General features: G+C 39.4%; 1 protein-coding gene across 5 annotated transcripts in view; it reads left to right on the top strand.

Moving 5' to 3' along the window:
- The window catches only part of LOC132771886 (trifunctional purine biosynthetic protein adenosine-3), a 43,529-nt gene that overhangs the window by 11,238 nt on the left and 7,379 nt on the right, over positions 1-24,912 (top strand). For all 5 annotated transcript variants that reach the window (XM_060770405.2, XM_060770403.2, XM_067466706.1 and 2 more), the window contains exons 3-17: positions 3,458-3,553; positions 4,453-4,627; positions 4,770-4,881; positions 7,495-7,563; positions 7,906-8,031; positions 9,221-9,308; positions 9,579-9,664; positions 11,746-11,914; positions 12,907-13,138; positions 16,174-16,268; positions 17,158-17,267; positions 18,293-18,491; positions 19,804-20,055; positions 21,923-22,075; positions 22,829-23,032. In XM_060770405.2, coding sequence (XP_060626388.2) covers positions 3,458-3,553; positions 4,453-4,627; positions 4,770-4,881; positions 7,495-7,563; positions 7,906-8,031; positions 9,221-9,308; positions 9,579-9,664; positions 11,746-11,914; positions 12,907-13,138; positions 16,174-16,268; positions 17,158-17,267; positions 18,293-18,491; positions 19,804-20,055; positions 21,923-22,075; positions 22,829-23,032 — 2,166 coding nt within the window. The remainder of the gene's footprint in view (positions 1-3,457; positions 3,554-4,452; positions 4,628-4,769; positions 4,882-7,494; positions 7,564-7,905; positions 8,032-9,220; positions 9,309-9,578; positions 9,665-11,745; positions 11,915-12,906; positions 13,139-16,173; positions 16,269-17,157; positions 17,268-18,292; positions 18,492-19,803; positions 20,056-21,922; positions 22,076-22,828; positions 23,033-24,912) is intronic.

Below are 24,912 nucleotides of genomic sequence, written 5' to 3'. Positions count from 1 at the left end.
TAAACATATACATTAAGTTTTGTGCTTCGGCTCTCAGAATTCCCCAGGCCGTATGACCCATGGCTATTCTGAGAGGTGCGGTCCAAAAAAAACCTTCCCAAGCTCTGCACAGGATTAATATCATGGATGGAGAGAAGCCTTCTGAGTAAATACGCAGCCCAAGCAAAATGTGTTGTCACATGTTTGTCAAGGGATGAAAGGTTTCTGCCTGTGTAACACCCCTTGCAGCTATCCAATACTTGGCATGAAGAAGGGGGTGGGAGGCAGGGAAAGGGCTTTTGCCTTGGCCAAATGACTCACATGACCCAGTTCATGTTAGACTTTGGATTTATTTGAGGGAAGGCTGTTTTTAAATTAAAAATCAGATACTTTGAATTTTCTCTCTTGTGGGAAGATATTACCATTAAGAAAAAAATCCATGGATACAGAGGCCAACTATATATTTTTTACATAGTGATTAGTGTTCTTTAATTTTTACCATTTTGGGTTCCCAGGTGTCATCAAACAACAACTCTCAACACTTTTTTATTATCTGCCATGCAGACTGGGGAGAATGAGAATTGCAGCCAAACAGCACTTGTGGCTGTGAAGTTGGAGAAAGGTTAAAGACTTTTAAAAATCAGACATCATATCCCCAAGGGTGGTATCTAAATTCAAACCCCAGTATCATGACTAAACAGAACAAACTGTAGCCTTCCAGATGTTCCTGTATCACAACTCCCATAAATTCTAGCCATGATGTCTAATGAGGAGGAATACAGGAGTTGTAGTCCAGCATCTGGAAGGCCACATAAAATGACATGGTGGGACGGATTCAGCCAGCAAGCCTTGTGTTTGGCCATGTGGTCATAGAATCATAGAATCATAGAATCAAAGAGTTGGAAGAGACCTCATGGGCCATCCAGTCCAACCCCCTGCCAAGAAGCAGGAATATTGCATTCAAATCACCCCTGACAGATGGCCATCCAGCCTCTGCTTAAAAGCTTCCAAAGAGGGAGCCTCCACCACACTCCGGGGCAGAGAGTTCCACTGCTGAACGGCTCTCACAGTCAGGAAGTTCTTCCTCATGTTCAGATGGAATCTCCTCTCTTGTAGTTTGAAGCCATTGTTCCGCGTCCTAGTCTCCAAGGAAGCAGAAAACAAGCTTGCTCCCTCCTCCCTGTGGCTTCCTCTCACATATTTATACATGGCTATCATATCTCCTCTCAGCCTTCTCTTCTTCAGGCTAAACATGCCCAGTTCCCCAAGCCGCTCCTCATAGGGCTTGTTCTCCAGACCCTTGATCATTTTAGTCGCCCTCCTCTGGACACATTCCAGCTTGTCAATATCTCTCTTGAACTGTGGTGCCCAGAATTGGACACAATATTCCAGATGTGGTCTAACTAAAGCAGAATAGAGGGGTAGCATTACTTCCTTAGATCTAGACACTATGCTCCTATTGATGCAGGCCAAAATCCCATTGGCTTTTTTTGCCGCCACATCACATTGTTGGCTCATGTTTAACTTGTTGTCCACGAGGACTCCAAGATCTTTTTCACACGTACTGCTCTCGAGCCAGGCATCCCCCATTCTGTATCTTTGCATTTCATTTTTTCTGCCAAAGTGGAGTATCTTGCATTTGTCACTGTTGAACTTCATTTTGTTAGTTTTGGCCCATCTCTCTAATCTGTCAAGATCGTTTTGAATTCTGCTCCTGTCCTCTGGACTATTGGCTATCCCTCCCAATTTGGTGTCGTCTGCAAACTTGATGATCATGCCTTCTAGCCCTTCATCTAAGTCATTAATAAAGATGTTGAACAGGACCGGGCCCAGGACGGAACCCTGCGGCACTCCACTTGTCACTTCTTTCCAAGATGAGGAGGAAGCATTAGTGAGCACTCTCTGTGTTCGTCCACTTAACCAATTACAGATCCACCTCACCGTAGTTTTGCCTAGCCCACATTGGACTAGTTTCCTTGCCAGAAGGTCATGGGGGACCTTGTCGAAGGCCTTACTGAAATCCAGGTACGCTACATCCACGGCATTCCCCGCATCTACCCAGCTTGTAACTCTATCGAAGAAAGAGATCAGATTAGTCTGGCATGACTTGTTTTTGATAAATCCATGTTGACTATTAGCGATGACTGCATTTGTTTCTAAGTGTTTGCAGACCGCTTCCTTAACAATCTTTTCCAAAATCTTGCCCGGTATCGACGTGAGGCTGACCGGACGGTAGTTGTTTGGGTCATCCTTTTTTCCCTTCTTGAAGATTGGGACCACATTGGCCCTCCTCCAATCTGCTGGAACTTCTCCCGTTCTCCAAGAACTCTCAAAGATGGTTGCCAATGGTTCCGAAATGACTTCCGCTAGTTCCTTCAATGTGTTATAATCCAATGCTCAAACCACTGCACTATATTGGCTGTATGATGGCTGTAATTACATTTATGTTCCTCCAGTTAGTTTAGTACAGCATACATAGCTCTCTTTCCCTCTGTTTCCATCTTCAGAACAGATTTGTGAGACAGTTCAAGTTGAGAGAGGAACTAGTCTGAGGTAACTCAGTGAGGCCCCTTCCATACTACTCCTATATCCCAAGATCTGATCCTAGATTATCATCTTATCCCAGGTTATCTGGCAGTGGAGACTCATATAATCCAGTTTAAGGCAGATAATTTGGGATCAGATCCTGGGATAGGGGGGACTGTAGAAACAACCTGGCAAAGTAGATTTCTCTAGTCCTAGTTTCTAACCACTGTATCATACTATTCCAGGTTCATTATGCAATTTGATTGATGCAATCCCAGATAATCAAAATTCTTTGTGACTTGGTCATTGCCAGGGAGATGCAGTGACTGAGCAATTGGGCTCAAATCTCCTAGTTTGTGGCTCACAGTGTGACCTTGGGCTCCATAACTGTTTGTCAGAGCCAACTAGCTATGGTGCCATTCCAAAATTACTAATTGTGTGAATGACATTAAAAAGTACATTGTGGGTCCAAAGTCCTTAAACTGGATCTTGATGTGGAGAGAGAGAAGCTTCAACTCCTTGCATTACCCTCATTCCTAATCATGTTAACTCCATTTACATACCTGTTTGCATGAGAGGAAGTTGTATTGGGAAAATGGGAGTTTCCCCCCTCAATGGAAGCACCACTTGCAGGTTGATACCAATAGGAACTGCAATAGGGACAAAGGACTGACGACCCTTTACCTCCTCCCCACACACCAGGGTTCAGTCTGAACTGGAAGGAAGGAATCTATATATGTACCTTACATTTTAAACTTTTTTTTTTACAAAAGCCATTATGTTTTGTTTGATCTTCAGCTAAACATACTTCAGTTGCATACTTTGGGAGTTCCTTCTTCAGTGAAATCCTTTGAGAGTGCCTTTCTGAGCACTGTGGAAGGGTGGGAAAGGAATTTAAGGAAGAAATATCCCATCTAATTGTAACTGGGTTGTTTTTTGTTTCCACTGATAGCTGTCTCGATCAGTGACCATGCTGCTCTTTCCAAGTACTGTAAAGATCAGAAGATTGGACTTGTGGTGGTTGGTCCAGAAGTTCCTCTTGCTGCTGGTATGTCCAAAATAATTTCATGTATGTATTTTTATTTATGCATATACCAATTTAATTTTATTTATGCATATACCAACTTAATGTATTAAGTGCTTAATTTTATGTAATCAAGGTAAAATTTCCACCAAATACTTACAATACCTGTGTGTCTCCCTGCATGCATATACAATGAACTGGGTGCATTACAGCAGGGATTTTTGACTTTTGGTCTTCCAGATGTTTAGATTTCAGTTCCCAGGAGCTTCAACAAGCAATGATTTGGGATTCTGAGCATTGCAATTCCAGCTATCTGAAGGGTCAGATGTTGAGATTTGCTGTTCTACCAAATATCTTTTTAATTAGAAGACATTAATAGATATGATATGATTAATATATAGGCTTTCCCCCAGCCTGTATTGCTAACAGTTCAGAGATCTGGATTGACTTTGATTTCATCAGGAAATAATCCTTTACCTCCCAAAGTTCTTTATCCCTCCTTGTCACTTTCATTCCACATATCTTTGTCTTTGAAAGGACTAATATATAAGCTCCAGGTTGCCGATGTTGGAGGGAAAAATGCTGATATATACCTCTGTTTGTTGTCTGTCCTGTTGGTTTAGCGGCATTGAATGTTTGCCATGTATGTGTTCTGTGATCCGCCCTGAGTCCCCTTGGGATGAGAAAGGCGGAATATAAGTGCTGTAACTAGATTTCCCCCAGTTTGTTGATGTCTTCCTCATGCTTGCATGGCATCACTTCGGTTGCATGACAGATGATACTCATAACATTGAGATTGCCATTAATGTACATTGTTTATCCAATGGGATTCTATATGTTGTAGTCCTAAAATCTAACATTTCCAGGCTCTGGGTATGCTTGTTTGAAGAACCCATGTAACTTTGAGATATGTTTGTTGCTAGGAATTGTTGATGACTTGACAGCTGCTGGTGTGAGATGTTTTGGTCCTACAGCAAAGGCGGCTCAGCTAGAATCCAGTAAGAGCTTTTCCAAAGCATTTTTTGATCGTCATAACATCCCAACTGCAAGATGGAAAGCATTCACTAATGCTAAGGAAGCTTGTGATTTTATTACCAGGTACATCTTACCAAAATAGTAGAATGGCAGTGGGAATGAGGGTTGTTTATTTTGTTCCTTCTAACCTAAGTTTGAAAATCTATCCAGAGCTTAAAGTACATGTGAAATTCCATTTACTTATTTTCTTCTTTTTCCCCCCCAGTGCAACTTTCCCTGCCCTAGTTGTAAAGGCTAGTGGTTTGGCTGCTGGAAAAGGAGTGATTGTGGCCACTAACAAAGCAGAGGCATGCAAAGCAGTGCATGAAATAATGCAAGTGAGTTGGGAATGCAGAAATATTAAAAATAAAGTTGAAGTGAAGTCACTTTCATTCTGAGTTTGTTTCATTTTCTTCGTAAAGTGCCTCAGGAAATCTCAAACCATTTCTCAATCCAGGAATCTCTCATTTTCAACCACATAAACAAACCTGGTAATTGAGTTTAGAAATTAGGTAATCCTAGACTATCTTTTTTTAGAATCACAAAATATTTTAAATTTTATTATGAATTGATTTGCCTGTCAAAGACATCTGGAAATATATGTACTTCCTTCATTTTGAAAATGATCTTCCATTTCAAATCATGGGGATCATTTGAAAATAAAACTGCATCCTAGGTGGCACGTTTGCATTTATTAGAGGGATTATTCCCAGAAAAAACAAATTCAACTTTCCCCATTTTTTCAAGGCTATGTTGTTAATAATATGTAGAATTAGGGTTTTAAGCAGCATTTTCCAACTGGGTGTTCTTCAGCTGTCTTAGGCTGGTTCTATACTGTAGAAGTAACACATTTTAACTGCCATGGGTGTTGAAAATAGCAACCTTTTTTAGCCACCAACTAGTTGTTTGTTATGTATATAATTGCTTACTGTATTTTGTGTGTGTGTTGGTTTGCAATTTTACCTAACCTCTTTGTTATGGGAGGGGCTGCAGACCATGTGGCCAGAACTGAGCAAGTTCAGGACTCAAACTTCATTTTGGAACAGTTTTGCTTTAGACTTCAGTGGCGATAGCAGTCATTGGACTCCTAGAGAAAGTAGAAGCCATCTGTATGCTTTTAGAAGTCATTGTGTGTTATGCTTTGGACCATGGACTATTGAGTCTAAGGACGATGCCCTGTGTTACCTATATGGAGAAGCTATCTAAAATTTTATTGTAACGATTTAAAATCATGAAGTTTTGTGAGTAAACCAACTATGTTACTTTTTTTAAAAGACTGTTTATTTTTGTCTCTTGAGAGCATGATTTAAAGGCAAATATATTTTAAGGGAGAGTAGATGTTTTTGATAACTAAAGGAATACTTCTGAAATTCTGCTACTATATATGTGTTTTTGTGCATTGGCATGTCTTTGTCCCTGGCAGTTCAAAGACATACCTAGGTACATTAATTTAACAGCTGAGAGACCTAGTTGCCTTGCATGAATGCTGGTGAACATCACTTTTCAAAAGGTTGTAACTTCTAACAAGTGTCATACCTTTCGAATGACCAATGTTTTTTCAAAAAGGTTATGAATCCCATTTCCCAAATAGTTATGGAGATTCACGTTTTCCAAAAATGGGCCAATGTTGTGGAATGTTGGTGTTTGTAGTTGCAGAGGAGAATAAAGATCTTGCAAAACTATGACAAAACTATGTGATTCCATAGCATTAGACCATGGCAGTTAAATTGGTCTCATACTGCATTCATTCTGCATTCATTCTGCAGTGGAATGTTGGGTACTGAGGATAGTGGGAGTTGTAGTCCAGCATATCCAGTGGGTGGCAGTTTTACAGAAATCTGCTCTAATACATGTCAGTTCTGTTCCTCAGAACTCAGCACAAATGACTTCTTTGAGAGGGAATGCCATTTATTTTCCGAGCCCAATTCAAGGTGCAGGTGCTTACCTACAAAGCCCTGAACGGTTTGGGACCACCCTACCTGCGTGACCGCATCTCCACCTACGAACCCACGCTCGCTCCGGTCATCTGGGGAGGCCCTGCTCGTGATCCCATCCACGTCGCAAGCGCGCCTGGTGGGAACACGAGACAGGGCCTTTTCTGTGGCGGCCCCCTGACTTTGGAATGCCCTTCCAAAAGATCTTCGCCAGGCCCCTACTTTAGCAGCTTTCAGAAAGAACCTAAAAACTTGGCTGTTCCGATGTGCCTTCTCAGATTAGGAATCCCCACCCAAGTCCTAGAAGCACTTTAGCACAATTAACATTACTGCACACCGTACTATTTTATTCCCATGCTCCTCCTACCACTCTAGCACTTTTAACCCTGTACCCCACTGCGCTGGCCGGCCCAGTTTTAAAGTGTCATGATGTATTGTTATTGTCGTTATTGCTTGCTTAACTTATTGATTTGCTATGTTTTCTACTGTTGTGTTGTTTTTTACTGTATTGTGTTTTGAGGCTTCGGCCTGTGTAAGCCGCATCGAGTCCTCCGGGAGATGCTAGCGGGGTACAAATAAAGTTAATAATAATAATAATAATAAAATGGATCTTGAGAGGAATGAAAGAGCTTCCAATGTATGCTTATGGCTGATTTAACCAAACAAATTGTATTGCTTGGATTTCCAAAATAAGTGATAGAAAACCCATTTGAAGCATTTATTCTGTCATTTGTCTCTCATCGTAACCGGATCAAATTTTGCCATAGTCACTGCTGAATGTTTTTATGTTGAATGTTTTTATATTGAATGTTTTTATATTGAATGTTTTTATATTGAATGTTTTATATTGTGTATAAACTGTTTTAAATTGTAAGTCGCTCAGAGCACCTTGGTGGAGTGCGACTAATTAAGAAATAAAGTGATGATGATGATGATGATGATGATGATCGAAAGAGACAGATTCCATGTTATCAGTGTTATAAGCTTTGTATATTTCTTTGTATACTTTTAATGCAGGATAAAACTTTTGGAGCAGCTGGAGAAACTGTTGTGGTTGAGGAACTACTTGAAGGAGAAGAGGTTTCCGTAAGTATATCACATATTATGGATGGAATGTGGAGTTGGGTTGTACATTAATGGAAGAAGCTTCAGTCTATAGAAGAGGAACGGCTTAACTCTTGTCCCCATTCACAGAGCAATGGTATTGGTGTCTTGTGTAGCTTCTGTGGCTTTTAAATTAATTTGCATAAGAAATATTTGCCATGTTTTCTGTTTGGATAGAGGAATGCCAGTGAGACTAAAAGAACACCATTTGTTTAAGAGGTTGTTTCCTGTTATGAGCAGGATACTATTAACCAACTTAGAAGACAATGTATTTTCAGTTGTTACTAATATAACTTTTTCATTATTCTTCCTATTTTGTTACAGTGCTTATGCTTTACAGACGGTGTTACTGTTGCCAGCATGCCACCTGCCCAGGACCACAAACGGCTAATGGATGGAGATCAAGGCCCAAACACTGGTGGCATGGGTGCATATTGCCCAGCGCCCCAGGTAAGATGCTTTGTCACACAATCTTTCTTTGATAAAGGTTATCCCCAGGGAGCTTCCTTTGTGAGCTTGGTTTGGGGAGCAGGAAGAAAAACCTCCAACCTGCAGGTACTAAATTATCATATATACTCGAGTATAAGCCGAGTTTTTCCTGTCATTCTTTTTAGGCTGAAAAAGCCCCCCTTGGCTTATACTCGAGTCAAAGCTATTTATTATTTTACTCTATTTATTATTATTATTGCTATTATTGTTACATTTACATTATTTTATACTATTATTACATTTACATTATTTTATTCTTTATTTTTATTTTTACATTTATTGTTTTACTCTATTATTATTATTACATTTATTATTTTACTCTATTATTATTGGAAGCACATTTACATTGAAGAAGGTTAGAATAATAGTTTAATCAGAGTTGGACGGTCTTATCTTAAATTACAGTTTTATGTAAATATGCAAAAACATTTAACCTGCTGATGTCTGCATTTCCCACCCTCAGCTTATACTCAAGTCAATACGTTTTCCCAGTTTTTTTTTTTTTTTTTTGTCGTTGTTGTAAAATTACGTGGCTTGGCTTATATTCATGTCAGCTTATACTCGAGTATATATGGTACATTTGTGTGAATACTGAAAATATGCTCACATATTTTGGGGAAAAAGTAGATGTCTAACAATCAGTTATGTAAACAATAAAGATGACTCATACTGAGTCAGAGCATCCTAGTATAGCATTTTAAATACTGTCTGAATTTGAAAGCTAAGCAAAACTGTACCTGAAAAAATCTTGGCTGGAAGATCACTAGGGATCACCAGATTGGGTTAGAAAAAAAATCTTGCTTGGGTCAGACCCATAGCTTCTGATGTTTCTGTGACGTGAAACTTGTAACTCCTTTGAGTTACACTGACCAGCTAGCAGGGGGAATTCTGGTGTTTGTAGTCCAAAATGAATTTTTCCTAGCTTCTTTTGCAGTGTTGTTAACAGTTGACTTTATAAAGTTGGAGATGCTTAGAAATGAAGCTATTCGTTACACACATTTTGACAGTGTGTTGGTTACTGAGCCATGACCCCTCCCTGAGCCATTTCTTCCCATAATGTTGCCCAAGAGTTCTTGGAAGTGATGTAAAATAGGAATATGTGTGGTTCATACATGTGCTTACAAGTTCTACTTTTTAAACATTTTATTAGCTCTCCAAGGATCTGCTTTTGAAAATCAAGATTTCTGTTCTCCAGAAAACAGTTGATGGCATGAGAAGTGAAGGTATTCCTTATGTAGGTGAGTGGACCCTTGTGTGTATTATGTAGCACACTTAACATTTGTAACTTCCATACAGAAATCCTAGAAGAAAATAGTTGAACAAGTATTGACTGTACTCTAAACTCTAAAACTGCATTAATTTTGGATGAAGTTCCACATACTCCTTTCATAGTTGTCTTTGTATAGTGGACACAAGAGTCATAATGGGCCATTAAGACAACATTATTTTACAATGGGTTGAAAATGCATGCCTTACCAGTTGTACATGTATTATGTTTTCCTATTTAGGTGTGCTGTATGCTGGGCTAATGCTAACTAAAGAGGGACCCAAAGTCTTGGAGTTCAACTGTAGATTTGGTGACCCTGAATGTCAGGTGAGAATAATAATAATAATAATAATAATAATAATAATAATACTTTATTTGTATTCCACCCTATCTCCTCAAGCAGACTCAGGGCGAATTCCAGCATATACAAACATAAAGGCAAACATTCAATGTCTAGAAACAACAAAACACAAATCAAGGTAAAGGCTTCCCCTTCTGGCTCTGAGAGGTGCTGCTCATCTCTGGCTCTGGGAGAAAAAATAATGGGCATGTTTACTCTGAAGTAAGCCCTCTATGTTCTGTGGTGTATTTTCAGAAATACTGTGCTTTAAAAAATTAACATGTCTGCAGTCACCAGTGTGAGAAACTGCCAAATTCTAAATCTGGTTCACTAAGCAAATTTAACGGCTACATAGTAGTTGCTGTTGTAGTCAAGATTTTTTAGGCCTCATTGAAATGAACAGAACCGAATCTTAAGATTTTATAGTCCAAGAAGTAAAGTTTAATCTTGGTAAAATGGTAGTACTTCTTTACTAAAAAGTACCATAGTCTTATTCTGTGACATCTAGCACTATCCTCACCTGTATATTTGACTCTATAATAAATGTCCAAAGTATTATTTGCTCATCTTAAAGATGATTAGTTCCAAGGCTTTATTACAAATGGATAGATTCAATCAAGGAAGCCGCAACCATTCATCTGCAAGACCTGAATAGGATTGTTGATGTCAGGGTAACTTGGAGCCCTCTCATTCATAGGGTTGCCACAAGTTACAGACATCTTGCAACTGTTAATAAATATTATATAATGAAGAAAGGAGATTCCACCGGAACATTAGGAAGAACTTCCTGACTGTGAGAGCTGTTCAGCAGTGGAACTCTCTGCCCTGGAGTGTGGTGGAGGCTCCTTCTTTGGAAGCTTTTAAACAGAGGCTGGATGGCCATCTGTCAGGGGTGCTTTGAATGCAATTTTCCTGCTTCTTGGCAGCAGTTTGGACTGGATGGCCCATGAGGTCTCTTCCAACTCTATGATTCTATTAATGTTTCTCAATGTCAACATATTTTTATTAAGACCAAGCAAAGTTTACAGAGTATTTGAATCCTCCAGAGTTATTTGTGGAGCTTGTGGTTCTTATGTGTTTTCAAGTTGCTTTCAAGTTAGGGCCCTTCCACACATCCCTATATCCCACAATATCAAGGCAGAAAATCCCATATTATCTGAGTGTGGACTCAGATAACCCAGTTCAAAGCAGATATTGTGGGATTTTCTGTCTTGATATTCTGGGATATAAGGCTGTGTGGAAGGACCCTTATGGTTTTCTTGGAAATATTTATTTGAAGGGGGTTACCCTCTGACATCTGAGCCTGAGAGAGTGTAACTTGCACAAAATCACCCAGGGCCTTTCCATACCACCAAATAACCCAGAATATCAAGGCGGAAAATCCCACAAAATCAGCTTTGAACTGGGTTATCTGAGTCCACACTCAGATAATGTGGGATTTTCTGCCTTGATATTCTGGGATATAGAACAGTGCGGAATAGCTCTGAGCCCCCCCCCCCCCCAACACACACACTCACAGTCTTATGACCGGGAATGTAAAGGCAGAATAACCCACAAAATCGGCTTTGAACTGGAATACTGTCATATATTCCAGTTCAAAGCAGATAATGTGGGATTTTATTCAGCTGTGTGGAAAGGGCTCCAGTAACATGAACCTTAGAATTATTTCTTCCTAAGATGGTGCAAAAGTCAGAGGATGGGGAAGGAACGTAAAAGTAAATACAAGTCCAGTTGTTGTGACCATGAAATCTGCAGCTTAGTCTCAAAACAGAGAGTTTATCTGGCAGTTGTTGCCAATATTGGATTATACCTAAAATGCATTCTAGAACAAAGAAGGCTGATTTGTAAAATGTTGTGAAGCTTATGTTCTTAGGAAAGTAGCCAGATCGGTAATTTGATTTTTTTCATGGACTATCGATCACAGATACATATTTTTCATATGCAGAATGTTAGCATTGGTCAGATTTTTAAGTCTTTTGTGCTTAATTATTTGTTAATTTTCTAGTTTTATGATCTATTTCTTTGCAATGACACCTGTCAGTATCTCTCTTCACCCTTTCCTTTGTAGGTAATTCTACCATTACTGAAGAGTGATCTTTATGAGGTTCTGCAAGCAACTGTTGATAGAAAGTTATCAAGCTGCATGCCTGTTTGGCTGGAAGACTCCTCTGCTGTGACCGTAGTCATGGCTAGCGAAGGCTACCCGGGGAGCTATCCTAAAGGTTTGGAAATAACAGGTAGGAGATGGTTACATAGCGCCTAAACATGTAATAAATGTCATAAAGAAGACATTGAAATGTACAAGCACGTGGACAATTTCAACAGAAAGGAGAAAAACATGAAAATTAACAAAATCTGGATAGCAGTATTAAAAACACCAGAATCGAGACAGTAAATAAAGGAAGACTAAATAAAGAATGTGATGCTCTTGGAGCTTGGCTTGCTCAAATAACACAGGCACAAGTCAAACCAATGTTAGTGGGAGGTCACTTTCGCTTCCTGAAATGATAGCTTTCAGTTTGCATCCTCATACCAGAGCTAATTAAATTGATACTAGAGACAAAGTAATTTTAATGCAATAGAAAATTCAATTTGCTCAGGAGCTTTTGCATAATGTGTAAGGAGAACATCTCTCTAAGAAACTCTGGGTCCTCTTTCACAGTTCTGTCGCCAGTTTCCTCCTCCTAGGATCCTAGAGATAACAAAAATAACAACAACACTTTATTTATATTCTGTCCTATCTCCCCAAGGGGACTCAAGGTGGATCACAGTATACATACACGGCAAACACTCAGTGCTATTTTGGATAGACAGGACAGAGGCAGACAGAAGAGAAAGGATATATGTTGTGTCAACGTCCAGCTTTTTTGGCACCCTGGAGATAGTGCTCGAATCCAGCCACAGGGGGGTGCTGTTGCTTTATCTTCTATGACTAGGAGCCATCAGGACTTCCTCCTTCCTTTTGGTTGCTGAGCATTTTCTGATCCTTTTCTTTATGGTGTCATAAAATACCTCCCCAGCTTGTTTTAGCGGTACCTAATTTATCCAATTACTGCTCAAGTTGTTTTTGAACTGCTTAGGTAAACAGCAATCTGGGCTGATAGGCGGGTGTTCACGCTGATCAGGGGCTTTGAACTGATCACCTTTTGGGTAACATAATATATGCATAGATAATCCTTTGAAGTAATTGTTTTATTTTGTTTTAACCTTTGTACTGTTGCCTTCACAGGATTTTCTCAGGCTAAAGACCTCGGCTTGGTAGTGTTCCATGCGGGGACAGCGATGAAAGATGGCAAAGTTGTGACCAGTGGAGGCAGAGTCCTCACTGTGACAGCTATCAAGAAAGACCTCATGTCGGCCCTCAAAGAAGCCAACAGAGGAGTAGAAGTCATTCGGTTCAAAGGAGCCATTTATAGAAAGGATATTGGTTATCGAGCGATAGATTTCCTTAAGCAAACCAGGTATCTGTCAGAAGGCAAAGCTGAGAATTGATATTGAAGAGATAATGTAAATCTTAAAAACTAAAATATCACTCATGAAATCATTCCAAAGTCATTGTATCAATTAGTACTTTTATATCTATATACTATTCAATATCCTTATATAACAATTCTAATCGTGGTTGAGTATCCCTTATCCAAAATGCCCAGGACCAGAAGTGTTCTGAATTTTGGATTTTGGAAAACTAACATATACATAATGAGATCCCTCGGAGATGGGATCTCACAGTGTTATTGCAGTTTATCTGGCCTAGCTTGCTAACAAGATTTCATTATGGGTTGGTATGAGTTTTCCAGGCTATATGGCCATGTTCTAGAATCATTCTCTCCTGACGTTTCACGCACATCTATGGCAGACAACCTCATATCAGGAGATAATCCTTCTGGAACATGGCCATGCAGCCCGGAAAACTCACAGCAACCCAGTGATTCTGGCCATGAAAGCCTTCATCAACACAAGACTTCAGTATTGTTTTTGTATTAGAGGATTGGTCTCTCACTTTTGTTCTTCTCTCAGAGCAACATTTCCCCCAGGACTCTTTGAGAGAAAGCAGAGCAAATAATTTTGTAGGGATTTTCTTTTGTAATGTCGATGAGCCATTTATTCCTGAAAAATTGGCATGTAAAAAGAATTAAAACTGCAGTGAGCATCTGCAGAAAATCAATGTATACAAAATAAGAGTGACTGTATTGACATCACTTTATAGTAAATGTATCCATAGTGGGAAGGCATTTAAACTAGTATAGCTGATCTGTTTACTAACAGCTGAACTATCAAAATTAATCCAGGTGTTTCTGTTAGTTCAAGGTGGACCATGTGAGCTTTTGTTGTTTTGGGTACATACTGTTGATCTAGATCAGGCATGGGCAAACTTCAGCCCTCCAGGTGTTTTGGACTTCAGTTCCCACAATTCCTACAGCCGGTAAGCTGTCTGGGTTTTCTGGGAGTTGAAGTCCAAAACACCTGGAGGGTCAAAGTTTGCCCATGCCTGATCTAGATTGACTTCTTTTGACCAGTGCCACTATATATAAAATAATGTTGTATGTGATAACATAGTTTTTTTCCAACCTATAAACATATATTTCACTCAAAAGCATATGATGTTAAGTATCATTATCTGTAATATTTGTTCTGTGTACATAAAATAAAAGGACTAAAAATAGTACAGCATCTAGTTTTATGTTTCCTGAATGTCTAGTATTTGATAATTATTTGATTAATGATGAAATTTGTGTAAATATCTTTTTATTTTCAAATGCATGTATTTAAAATATATTCTACTTTGTAAAAAAAATACAGACAGACAAATACAATGTTTCTGAGAAATGGGGTTTTGGCTATGTAGGGGAGCTGGCAGGGCATAATGACTTCAGTAATGGACTGCAGCTTTGGAGACCAAGGTTCAAATTCCCATTTAGCCAAGGAAACATCTTGGGTAACCTTGGGTGCATCACATCCAGCCTCAAAATAAGACCCATGATAGGCTTGGGTTAGGGCTGCCATAAATGGTAAACAGCTTTAAGGCCCCCAACAACTACTGTGTGGGATTCAGCTTTCTTTCCTTTCCACCTGCCACAGATCCCTTCTCAGATGTTCCCTCAAGGGGCTCCCAACTCTCTAGAGCAGGCTTTTCTGGGGAGGCTGCAGAAGAGGCAAAGGAAGCAATCTTTCCAGACCCTTGATAGATGGCATGCCACTTGCATTAATAGGATACAATTCTATATAAGTGGACCCTTTCCATAAAAGCCATAAACCTAAAGAGTTATAGTGCATTTGATTTTATAGCTGGATATTCAGTTGCAAGGGGTGTGAACTGGTCTGTTCAAACATCTATCACTTAAAACGAGGCATCAGTGTACTGTATTGAAGTTCATCTGTACCTGGAAACAGGTACTGTAAATTATTGCAACACTGAGAATACCTTGTGATGACATAGATCGTAGGGGATTTAGAATGGTGTCATCCATGACTTTTCTTATCCTGGCCTTACATTCACATTCATTTATTCCAGTGGGTCCCAACCTGTGGTTTGTGGACAGCCAGTGGCCCACAAAAACTAAAATATGGTCAGCGACCTCACCGTTACTACACCATTGCAACTAGAGTGACTGGTCTCATGAAACCCTCTTACAGTGCCAAGGCTTATTAAATATAGTTTTCTGTCGTGACTATTGGATGGCATATATTCTGTATCTGAAACTAGAGCTGATGTAGTCTATCCAATGTAATTTTCTGAATCAGCACCCCAAATAACCAAACTGAATCTAAAGTTGACCAAAACCTGATTCCTAACTCTTTTGGTATTAATGTTGGAGAGTGGTCCATGGTCAAAGTGGTCCCTGGTCAAAAAAAGGTTGAAACCACTGAATTATTCTAATAATGTCAAGCATTTGCTTCTTAGTATTTAACCAACAGCTACGCGGATCTATGGGCCACCCGGATCTGTGGGGGTTCAATTACAAGGGATTCTACGGATGACAACAGATACTAATAGGCCTAGCCTATGTTATTAAATTGTCACAATTCATGACCATCTGCATCAGCACAATCACATTCATGTTGCCACCATTGTAGGTATGTGACTGCAACGGTTTCTGGTCAAATTGGATGCTCATGGATACAAGAGAGCCCATTGCATTTTAAATCCCTGTACTTAGCAGACTGTGCAATACATCATTTCAATACAGATCTGTGGGTACATGCTTTTCATTTGGATAGTCTTCATACTGCTTTCAGCTAAAGTACCATATGTCACATGGGTCAGAAGCACCAAGCAAAGAGCTACTGACCACTGAAATCAGGTCATCAAAACATATCCTTAATTTGCTGAAAAAGCAGATCTCTCGATTGTAGTTGTTAAGCAGGGCCAGCAAGTAAGATCAACAAGTAAGATCAAAGTTATTTTTTTACAGACCTATATTGGCACTGAAAAAGTACTGCTGCATCTGGATCATATGTGTAAATCAACTGACAATTGGCTCTTCTGCCTTTTTAGTGGTCTGACTTACAAAGACAGTGGTGTAGACATTGCAGCTGGTAACACCTTGGTTCAGAAAATTAAACCTTTAGCAGCAGCAACATCAAGATCAGGTAAGCTTGTGCCTTTTAGCTGAAGTGCTTGTAGGATTAATTCATGAACAATGGAGACCATGCATCTGATGGTGCCAAACTAGATGTGTTAATCCGTAAGGGGCCATAAGTTATGTTGTCTCTGCTGCAGTAGACTTACCTGGCTATAATCCATTAAATCTAGGCCATTCATATTGATGTTATCATTCCGTAATAGCATACAACAATTAAATTAATTCAACATGATGCATTCAGAAGAGCCACTGAGATTTCTGAGAGATTTCTTACTGGGGGGAGGGTGTTACAAATAGGAACTATAGCATGTAATGTATTAAAGTAGTTACTTATGCGCAAGACATGGTAAAGAAGCCTAATATGTTCAAGGCACCTCTGAAAACTCTGCTTCTTGGCCAAGCTGATGTAGAAGACAGACAGATTTTTATTCTCTCTCTGACATGGTGACTAGTACCACATTTGTGCCTATTGATTATAAATGTTCCTTTCTGTCCTGGAAACACTCTGCAGGCTGGCAACCAGTTCCTCTCAGTCTAGCACTGATTTATAGACCACCGCTTTACAGAGGGTTGCTTAAAATGGAGATAGCAAAAGAAGTAGCCTCCTCAAGTGGCAAATACTGCAGGGTGGAAACTAGCAGGAAAATATCGGTGGGCAAAATATTATGTGCGTCACTGCATTCCGCACACTTCAAGATTGATTCGTAGTGGAAAGAAGTTTTGACCCTTTTATAAGCCTAGTATGTCTTATTTTGTGTGAGATTACTTCATGAGCTGATGAAGGGACAACACTGCTGTTTGCAAGGGTTAATAAATCTGTGGTAACTCCCAAAGACCTCCATTATGTTAACAAGCTTTTATTGACTCAATATTTTCCCCTCCCCACTTATTGATAGGCTGTAATGCTGAGCTTGGAGGGTTTGCTGGCCTCTTTGATTTGAAGGAAGCTGGATATAAAGATCCAATTTTGGTGTCTGGAACTGATGGTGTTGGCACAAAGCTCAAGGTAATGAGAAGGAGGGCAAATGGTGGTGATGGTGATATGCTTTAGCATGACAACATGCATTTTATTCCGCAACAGTTCCATATCAGAGCTGTCATGGGAAAGGACCATATTTTAGTCCTTTCCATGAACCAGGCACAATTGTCAAAAAAACAAAGACAAAAGACAAAAAGCAAACTTGGAAATGGCCCCTCGTTTTGAATTAAATTTATAATTATTCAAATATTAAATAGTGTAGAGGATCTTGTGACTTATTTAAAAGATGTATTGCCACAGAAGCAACCCGTAAGGTATCAGCTGCAGGTGGAAGACCATATTCCAAATGTATTCACTGGGAAACAACAGAAAAGTCAAGAAAAGTATACATTTCTTAGTTACGTAACAAAGGTTATTCACAAAATATTTTTGCACGATGATTCCACTTTTAATTGTCATCGCTACTTCCATTAGAATCCCGTGAAATGCAGTATAAGGTAAAGTATTTATTATTTCCAGTGAGACACTTCTAATGCTTTATCATAATACAAACCCCAGGACTGCATAGCCATAGAATCTTGCTGTGCCATTTACAATGGACTCTAATTCTGCAGTATAAAACTGTCTACCTATATTGGTAGGCAATAACTAATTACCAGTGTATATTTGTAGAAATGTCTACCCACCTTGTCACTTTCTCAAGTTTCATCAAGACAAGTGAGAGCTCAATGAAAAAACCTCCTTATTTCCAGCAGTTGAAGTAACCTATCTACTTTGGTATTGTGATTTGAGCACTGGACCATGAGTTGGAGACCAGAGTTTCATTCCCCACTCAGTCATGAAAATCCACTGGATGTCCTTAGGAGAGTCACATTTTCAGCCCCAGAAAACCCCATGACAGGTTGACTGTGGGATCACCATGCGGCAGAAATGACTTGAAGGCACATAACAACAACGAATGACCTTTCACTCTAGTTGAAAGTAAAGTCGTACAAGTACTGTACGGAAGTGATGGCAAGTTCTAAAAATTCCTTCCCTTCTGTTCTATTCAGATTGCCCAACTCTGCAACAAGCACGACACAATTGGGCAGGACTTGGTTGCCATGTGCGTTAACGATATCCTAGCTCAGGGAGCAGAGCCCCTCTTCTTCCTTGACTATTTTGCCTGCGGTAAATTGGATGTTGGGATGGCTCAAACCATCATAGCTGGAATAGCAGAAGCTTGTAAACTGGCAGGATGTGCCCTCCTTGGTAAGGATTATCATGCTTCTCCTCTTTCATGGGAAAGTTGACCTGCTTCCAGCTACTTGCAGTAAGAAAATAATTCATGTGTTTTCTCTCAGCTTGACTGAGTCTGAGAATCATGGACTGTCATATGGTATACTGCTTTGTTAGCAGAAGGTGGTAGTGTCTTCTTCATCAGTCCAGGACCCAGTCTTCTCCATCAGTGGGGTGGTGAATTACACCAGATTTTAAAACAAACTTCATCAAAAGTGTTATCATAGAAAACTCAAAGTGTGGAAAAATTACCAGATATACTCAGTTATAAGCATAGTTGTTCAGCCCTTTTTTAGGCTGAAAAAGCCCCCCTTCACTTATACTTTAGTCAAAGTTATTTATTATTTTACTGGGTTATTACTATTATTTTTATTACATTTATTATTTTACTCTATTATTCTTTTTATTATTATTACATTTACTTTATTATTATTATTATTACATTTATTATTTTACTCTATTATTACTCTGTTATTACTGTTATTACATTTCCATTATTTTACTCTATTATTATTTTTATTACATTTATTATTTTACTCTCTTTATTATTATTGGAAGGATACCTAAACACATTTACATTGAAGAAGGTTATAATAATGATTTAATCAGAGTTGGACAGTTTTGTCTTCAATTAGAGTTTTATATAAATATTCAAAAACATTTAACATACTGATGCCTTGATGTAATTTTTGGTATCCATTATTATTTTGAAAATTTCTAGTAGCTGCTGCATTTCCCACCCTCGGCTTATACTCGAGTAAATACATTTCCCCAATTTTTTTGTGGTAAAATTAGGTGCCTCGGCTTATATTTGGGTCGGCTTATACTCGAGTATATACAGTACTAATTCCAGGACTCCACCTGCTAACATGGCCAGTGGAAGTGGCAGTCCAAAACAGTAAAATCTTCTGAGTTTAAAGAATGACCTTTTCCTTGCGAGAGTTTGTTTCCCGTTCCAAATCTTCCCTTAAATGCATGGCTAATATATTCTGACAGCTTCTTTTGAAATTCCTTTCTTCGCTGCCTAAACTAGTATTTCTTTTGCATTGCTTCTTGTTTATATTTTCCATATGTGAAGTGGCAGAAGGAGAACATTAAAATTGGAAGGATGGGGTGCATTTTCATAGCATGGCTTGCAACCAGTGCTTTTGCTTAAGGATCAAAGGACCTTCATGACAAGCCCACCTTGTTCTATTTGAATGTATACAAGAACGCTGGAATTAGGATTTCTGTAAAGACAGCCACTAGTCTAATCCACAACATGTCTTTCTCCATCTTCCTGTAGGAGGAGAAACTGCGGAAATGCCGGGCATGTATCCACCTGGAGAGTACGACCTGGGAGGCTTTGCAGTGGGTGCCGTAGAGCGGGGAGAAATGCTCCCCCAGTTAAACAGAATTGCCGATGGGGATGTAATCCTTGGCGTTGCTTCCTCTGGTGTTCACAGCAATGGATTTAGTCTCGTGAGAAAGATTGTAGAAAAATCACCTTTAGATTTTTCCTCCCCTTCAGTGGGTGGCTCTCCTAACCAGACATTAGGTATGTTCTGTATAGACAACCTTCATCCTTCTCTTATATACTGCAAATAAGGGTTAATGTCTGGTCACTATAATCTTTTCACATTGTTTGGTTTTCATAAAAACTGAGAGCATGTTTAGCTCTTTCATTTGCATATTTTCACAAAGGATTGGTAAACACAATCTAGCAGATTGTTGTCTGCTAGAATTTAGTTCCAGGACCTCCGGTAGATAACAAAATTCATGGATACTCAGATCCCATTATATTCAGTGGTGTCGTAAAATGTTGTCTCATGTATAACATGGCCAAATCAAAGTTTGCTTTTTGGAAATTTTTTGTGGCTGGTGGAGTTATGGGTGCAAAATCCATGGATATGGAAGGCCAGTTGTATACATTTGCAATGTCACAGATATCTCATTCAAGACACAATTGAAGACCTATCTCTGCTGGCAGACCTATCCAGTCAGTTTTAATCATGAATTTTAAGCTTGTGTCTTGTGTTTTAATCTTTGTTCTGTGTCTTTTAATGTGTATTTTATAGAAATAAGTTTTAATATGTGTATTTTATAGAATGTTTACAATGATTACGTGTTTTAACTATGTTGTAACCTACCTCGAGCCATGAAGAGGGGTGGGTAAGACATAACATTATTATTATCATTGTTGTTAATTATCATTATTTTCACCTGTTAAGGAAAATCCATAAAATTAACATGTGCAAAAGTGCATTACAAGTACACTGCCAGCCCTGACCCTAATGTTGTGTAACTTGCCTGAGGCCCCAGATGTTAGAAACATTACTCTTTTGGACATCATTCCCAGTGCCCTAAGCTGTTACAGCTGGTGACCATGCTGGCTAGGGGATTATTGTCAGAAATATTAAAAATTAACTAAGTATTTTAAATTACGAAAATGTGAGTCAAGCACTAAAATGGTTAAGTGGATGCAGTGACTGAGCAAAAGCTGCAGTTCAATGTAAGTAAGTGTGCCTGTAGTTTAATTCACCTCGGTGTGTGAGAGGAGTCAGTCTGAGAGAGCCCTCAGTGTGAGGAATGCCTCAGTGGGAATTAGGCCTCAGTGTTAGTAGGCCTGAGTGTTACTAGGCCTCAGTTTGAGGAAGCACTGGTGAGAGAAGCCCCAGGTTGAAGGCCTCGTATGTGAAGGCCCCACTGTGTGAAGGCTGCTGTGTGTAAAGCTATTCTATGAAGCTTCTGTGTAAGTTCAATGTGAGAAGCGGCTCTGTGAGAGTGAAGCTGTTTATCTGCATGAGAAAGAAGCCCAGTGTGGAAGCAAAGAAGGAAGTGTAAAGAACTTTATTTGTGTTATGGAAACCCCGTTCTTGTAAATAGTTCAACCATATTTAAAAGCCTCCTATGGAAGAGATAACACTGGCCTGTGTGTTTTTGTTCTTTTTATCACTTTTGGCTATTGGGTCACACTGCTGCTAATAAGTTTACTCTGTTGTGCATTTGTGAGGAGGGTCTTTTGTTAATAAGCCCATTCAACCAGCAATTATAAGAGTCACAGTGTCCCAAAATAGTTTTTCAAAGCTCTGCCAATATTCACATTTTAGACATAGATGTCTGCTCGTGGAAAACATGTGCATCAACCTCTGTTGCACCCTGGAGCTGCAGTTATGCCAGGTTCCAACTTGCGTGGAAGCTTATATGTATAGATTTCCCCCCTGCCAATGCCCAGGCACTGACTGTGGCCAGTGGGAAACCACAAAACATTACAAGTTGAGCCAGCCTCCCTTCATCTTCATTTTATAGTGCCCTGTTGTATGCAGGGGGCTTCAGTGACACATTTTCTCACCCTCTTTGTCCTTGTGTATTTCTGTCTTACAATGTTTTGGGTTTGTTTGTTTTTTTGCTACTTCTGTTCACAGGAGAGCAACTGCTTACCCCTACTAAAATCTATAGCAAGGTTCTATTGCCAGTCCTTCGATCAGGTCACGTGAAGGCATATGCCCATATCACTGGTGGAGGGCTGCTGGAAAATATTCCCCGTGTCCTCCCAGCATCCTTTGGAGTGGTTTTAGGTAAGAATTTTTGATTCTGGGTAACCCTTACAGGTTACCCTTATTTTTCCTGTTCTGCTTCCTTTAACACTACTGTTTTACTATTTATTTAAAGCATTTTACCTTAAAGCTCCCTCTGTCAGCTCCAGCTCCCCATGCGGGGACATGAGAGAAGCCTCCCACAAGGATGGTAAAACATCAAAACACCCGGGCGTCTCCTGGGCAATGTCCTTGCAGATGGCCAATTATCTCACACCTGAAGTGACTTGCAGTTTCTCAAGTCGCTCCTGACACAAACACACAGAAAAAACCTTAAAGTAGATATATTTAAGGTCAATTTAAATATGGCTTTGAAAATGTAGCATTATACTTTCTTTAGCACCACCATTTTTATATCCCATAGTGTCTCTTCTAGGACTTTAGATACTTCTAGTATTTTACTCACCACAACTCTTTATGCCTCCCAAATTAATCCATGAGGGCCAAGGGACCCTAGGAGCAGAGCTGAAGTGCAAACAAAGGAAGACTATGGGGGAATTCCAATTATAGAGTTGGAAACTTACTCATATGACATTGGATCTCATCCGTTATGTTTTCCTCAATGCCCACTCTAATAATTAGATATGAAGTTTTTTTTAGAGGCTGATACTTTCCAGCTTTGAAAAGGGCTTCAAATTCCAAACACCTGAGACATGTGAGCACAGAACTTTTGTGGTATTTTTTGATTGCTTTACTATGGGATAATTCTTACATTACAATTCTGTCTATTTTCAGATGCCTTGAGTTGGAAGATACCTAAGATATTTTCCTGGCTTCAAAAAGAGGGAAATCTTTCAGAAGAGGAAATGGCCCGAACATTTAATTGTGGGATTGGTGCAGTCCTGGTGGTGCCAAAGGAACAGGCCAGGAATATTCTGAAGGACATCCAGACACATGAAGAGGCATGGATGATTGGGAAGGTTGTTCAGCATCAAGGAGGTCACTACTTGTCTTTGTAGACTTTGTTTACTATGATGGTGTCTTAACACTTAGCACATCTGAATTCTTTAATTGACTAATATAGCTGTTAGATATGTCCAGAAGGGCAGTCGATTTCATCATTATTTCATCTTTTGGTATGTGATATAGTTGTCGTAATTCCCCCTTAATTTAAAAGAATGAGAACATAAGAAGGACTCTACTAGAGTAAACTGAAGACCAATCCTATCCAGCATTCTGGTCACAACCAGCAGTCGACCAGTTGCCTTTGGAGACCTCAGAAGCAGGGCATGAGCACAGAAATGTCCTCCTAGAATCATAGAATCATAGAGTTGGAAGAGAACTCGTGGGCCATCCAGTCCAACCCCCTGCCAAGAAGCAGGGAAATCACAGTGTTAGGGCTTCCCAGTTCTTGGTGTTTATTCCACATTTTTAAGGTTAGTTTTAAGCCCACTGACATTCCATTTTCCATTCTAGAGCTGAGATTAAGGTAATTGCTTTGGGAGATGGGGATCAGGAATTTGTACAATGGGCTGGTCTAGCAAAGTTGGTGGCCAGAGGTATAGCTGTAGAGAAGGCTAGATGAGAATATTGTACTCCCTTGATAAGAATTCTGCCTCCCCCCCCCCCACCACTCAAATCATCTTCAGTCTCCATCTGTCTAATATTTCAGTAACTTAAAACTTCAGATGAGCATTTAGAAATAGAACTTAGCCATACAAGCCCAAGGGGATGGCAAAGAGTCCAAAGGAATACAAACACTGCAAATACATGAATTCTAGATGTGTCTCATTCCTTGCAATTCTAGAAATGTAGGGACTAAAGGAAAATCTCAGGAGCAAGAAGAATCCATATTTGAACAAGGTAGATTGGCCATCTGGTGAAAACATGATCTATGAATTTTTTTAGCTGTCCAAGTCGGTATCTGATTAAATTCCACAATTCAATGAAACTGCTTTTGAAGAAGGTATTTTTTTATCTGCCCTGGATTGTGCAGTGTTCTTCTTCAGTAGATGACTCCCTGGGATTGCAAAAGGCAGAAACACTTTCCCCAAACTATGGATAATTTTACATAACTCTACCATGTCTCCCCTTCCTTGCCTCTATTGTAAGCTGAATTGCACCAAATTTTGTCATCTTTCCTCATAAGGGGCATGGAGCCCCTTGATCATTCTGGATAGTGTCATTTGAAGCACATGGTGATTCATTAAGTATAAACATTAAAATTGTACAATCAGTTTGGCATACAAACAGATGCTTAGAAAGGTTGCAAGAATGAATTCCTTGGAAGTTGTCAAGTATCAGCTGAACAAGCAAGAGTCAAGGTTCCCCACTTTGGGACCTTCTAGATCAGGGGTCCTCAAACTAAGGCCCAGGAGCCGGATACAGCCCTCCAAGATCATTTGCCTGGCCCTCACTCAGAGTCAACCTAAGTCTGAAACAACTTGAAAGCACACCACAACAATCCTATCTCATCAGCCAAAAACAGGCCCACACTTCCCATTGAGATACTAATAAGTTTATATTTGTTAAAATTGTTCTTCATTTTAATTATTGTATTGCTTTTAAGTGTTTTTTTTTGCACTACAAATAAGATATGTGCAGTGTGCATAAGAATTCATTCATGTTTTTTTCAAATTATAATCTGGCCCTCCAACAGTTTGAGAGACTGTGTCCTGGCCCTCTGTTAAAAAGTTTGAGAACCTCTGACCTAGATCTTTTGGGCTACAATTCTTTTTGGCCTCAACCAAGGTTGATTTGGCTGTGTTGCTAGACTTTTGATATGTTTGATATGCTTTGCTCATTCGAAAGCCTATTTAATTGGCATGTATATGTTTTTTTTACAGTTTTATAGTATTGTGTTTTATCTTTTATTTATG

The sequence above is a fragment of the Anolis sagrei genome, chromosome 3, assembly GCF_037176765.1.
Source record: "Anolis sagrei isolate rAnoSag1 chromosome 3, rAnoSag1.mat, whole genome shotgun sequence".
Lineage (NCBI taxonomy): Eukaryota > Metazoa > Chordata > Lepidosauria > Squamata > Dactyloidae > Anolis > Anolis sagrei.
The sequence above is the reverse complement of the archived record's forward strand: the minus strand, read 5'-3'. Positions and strand labels throughout refer to the sequence as shown.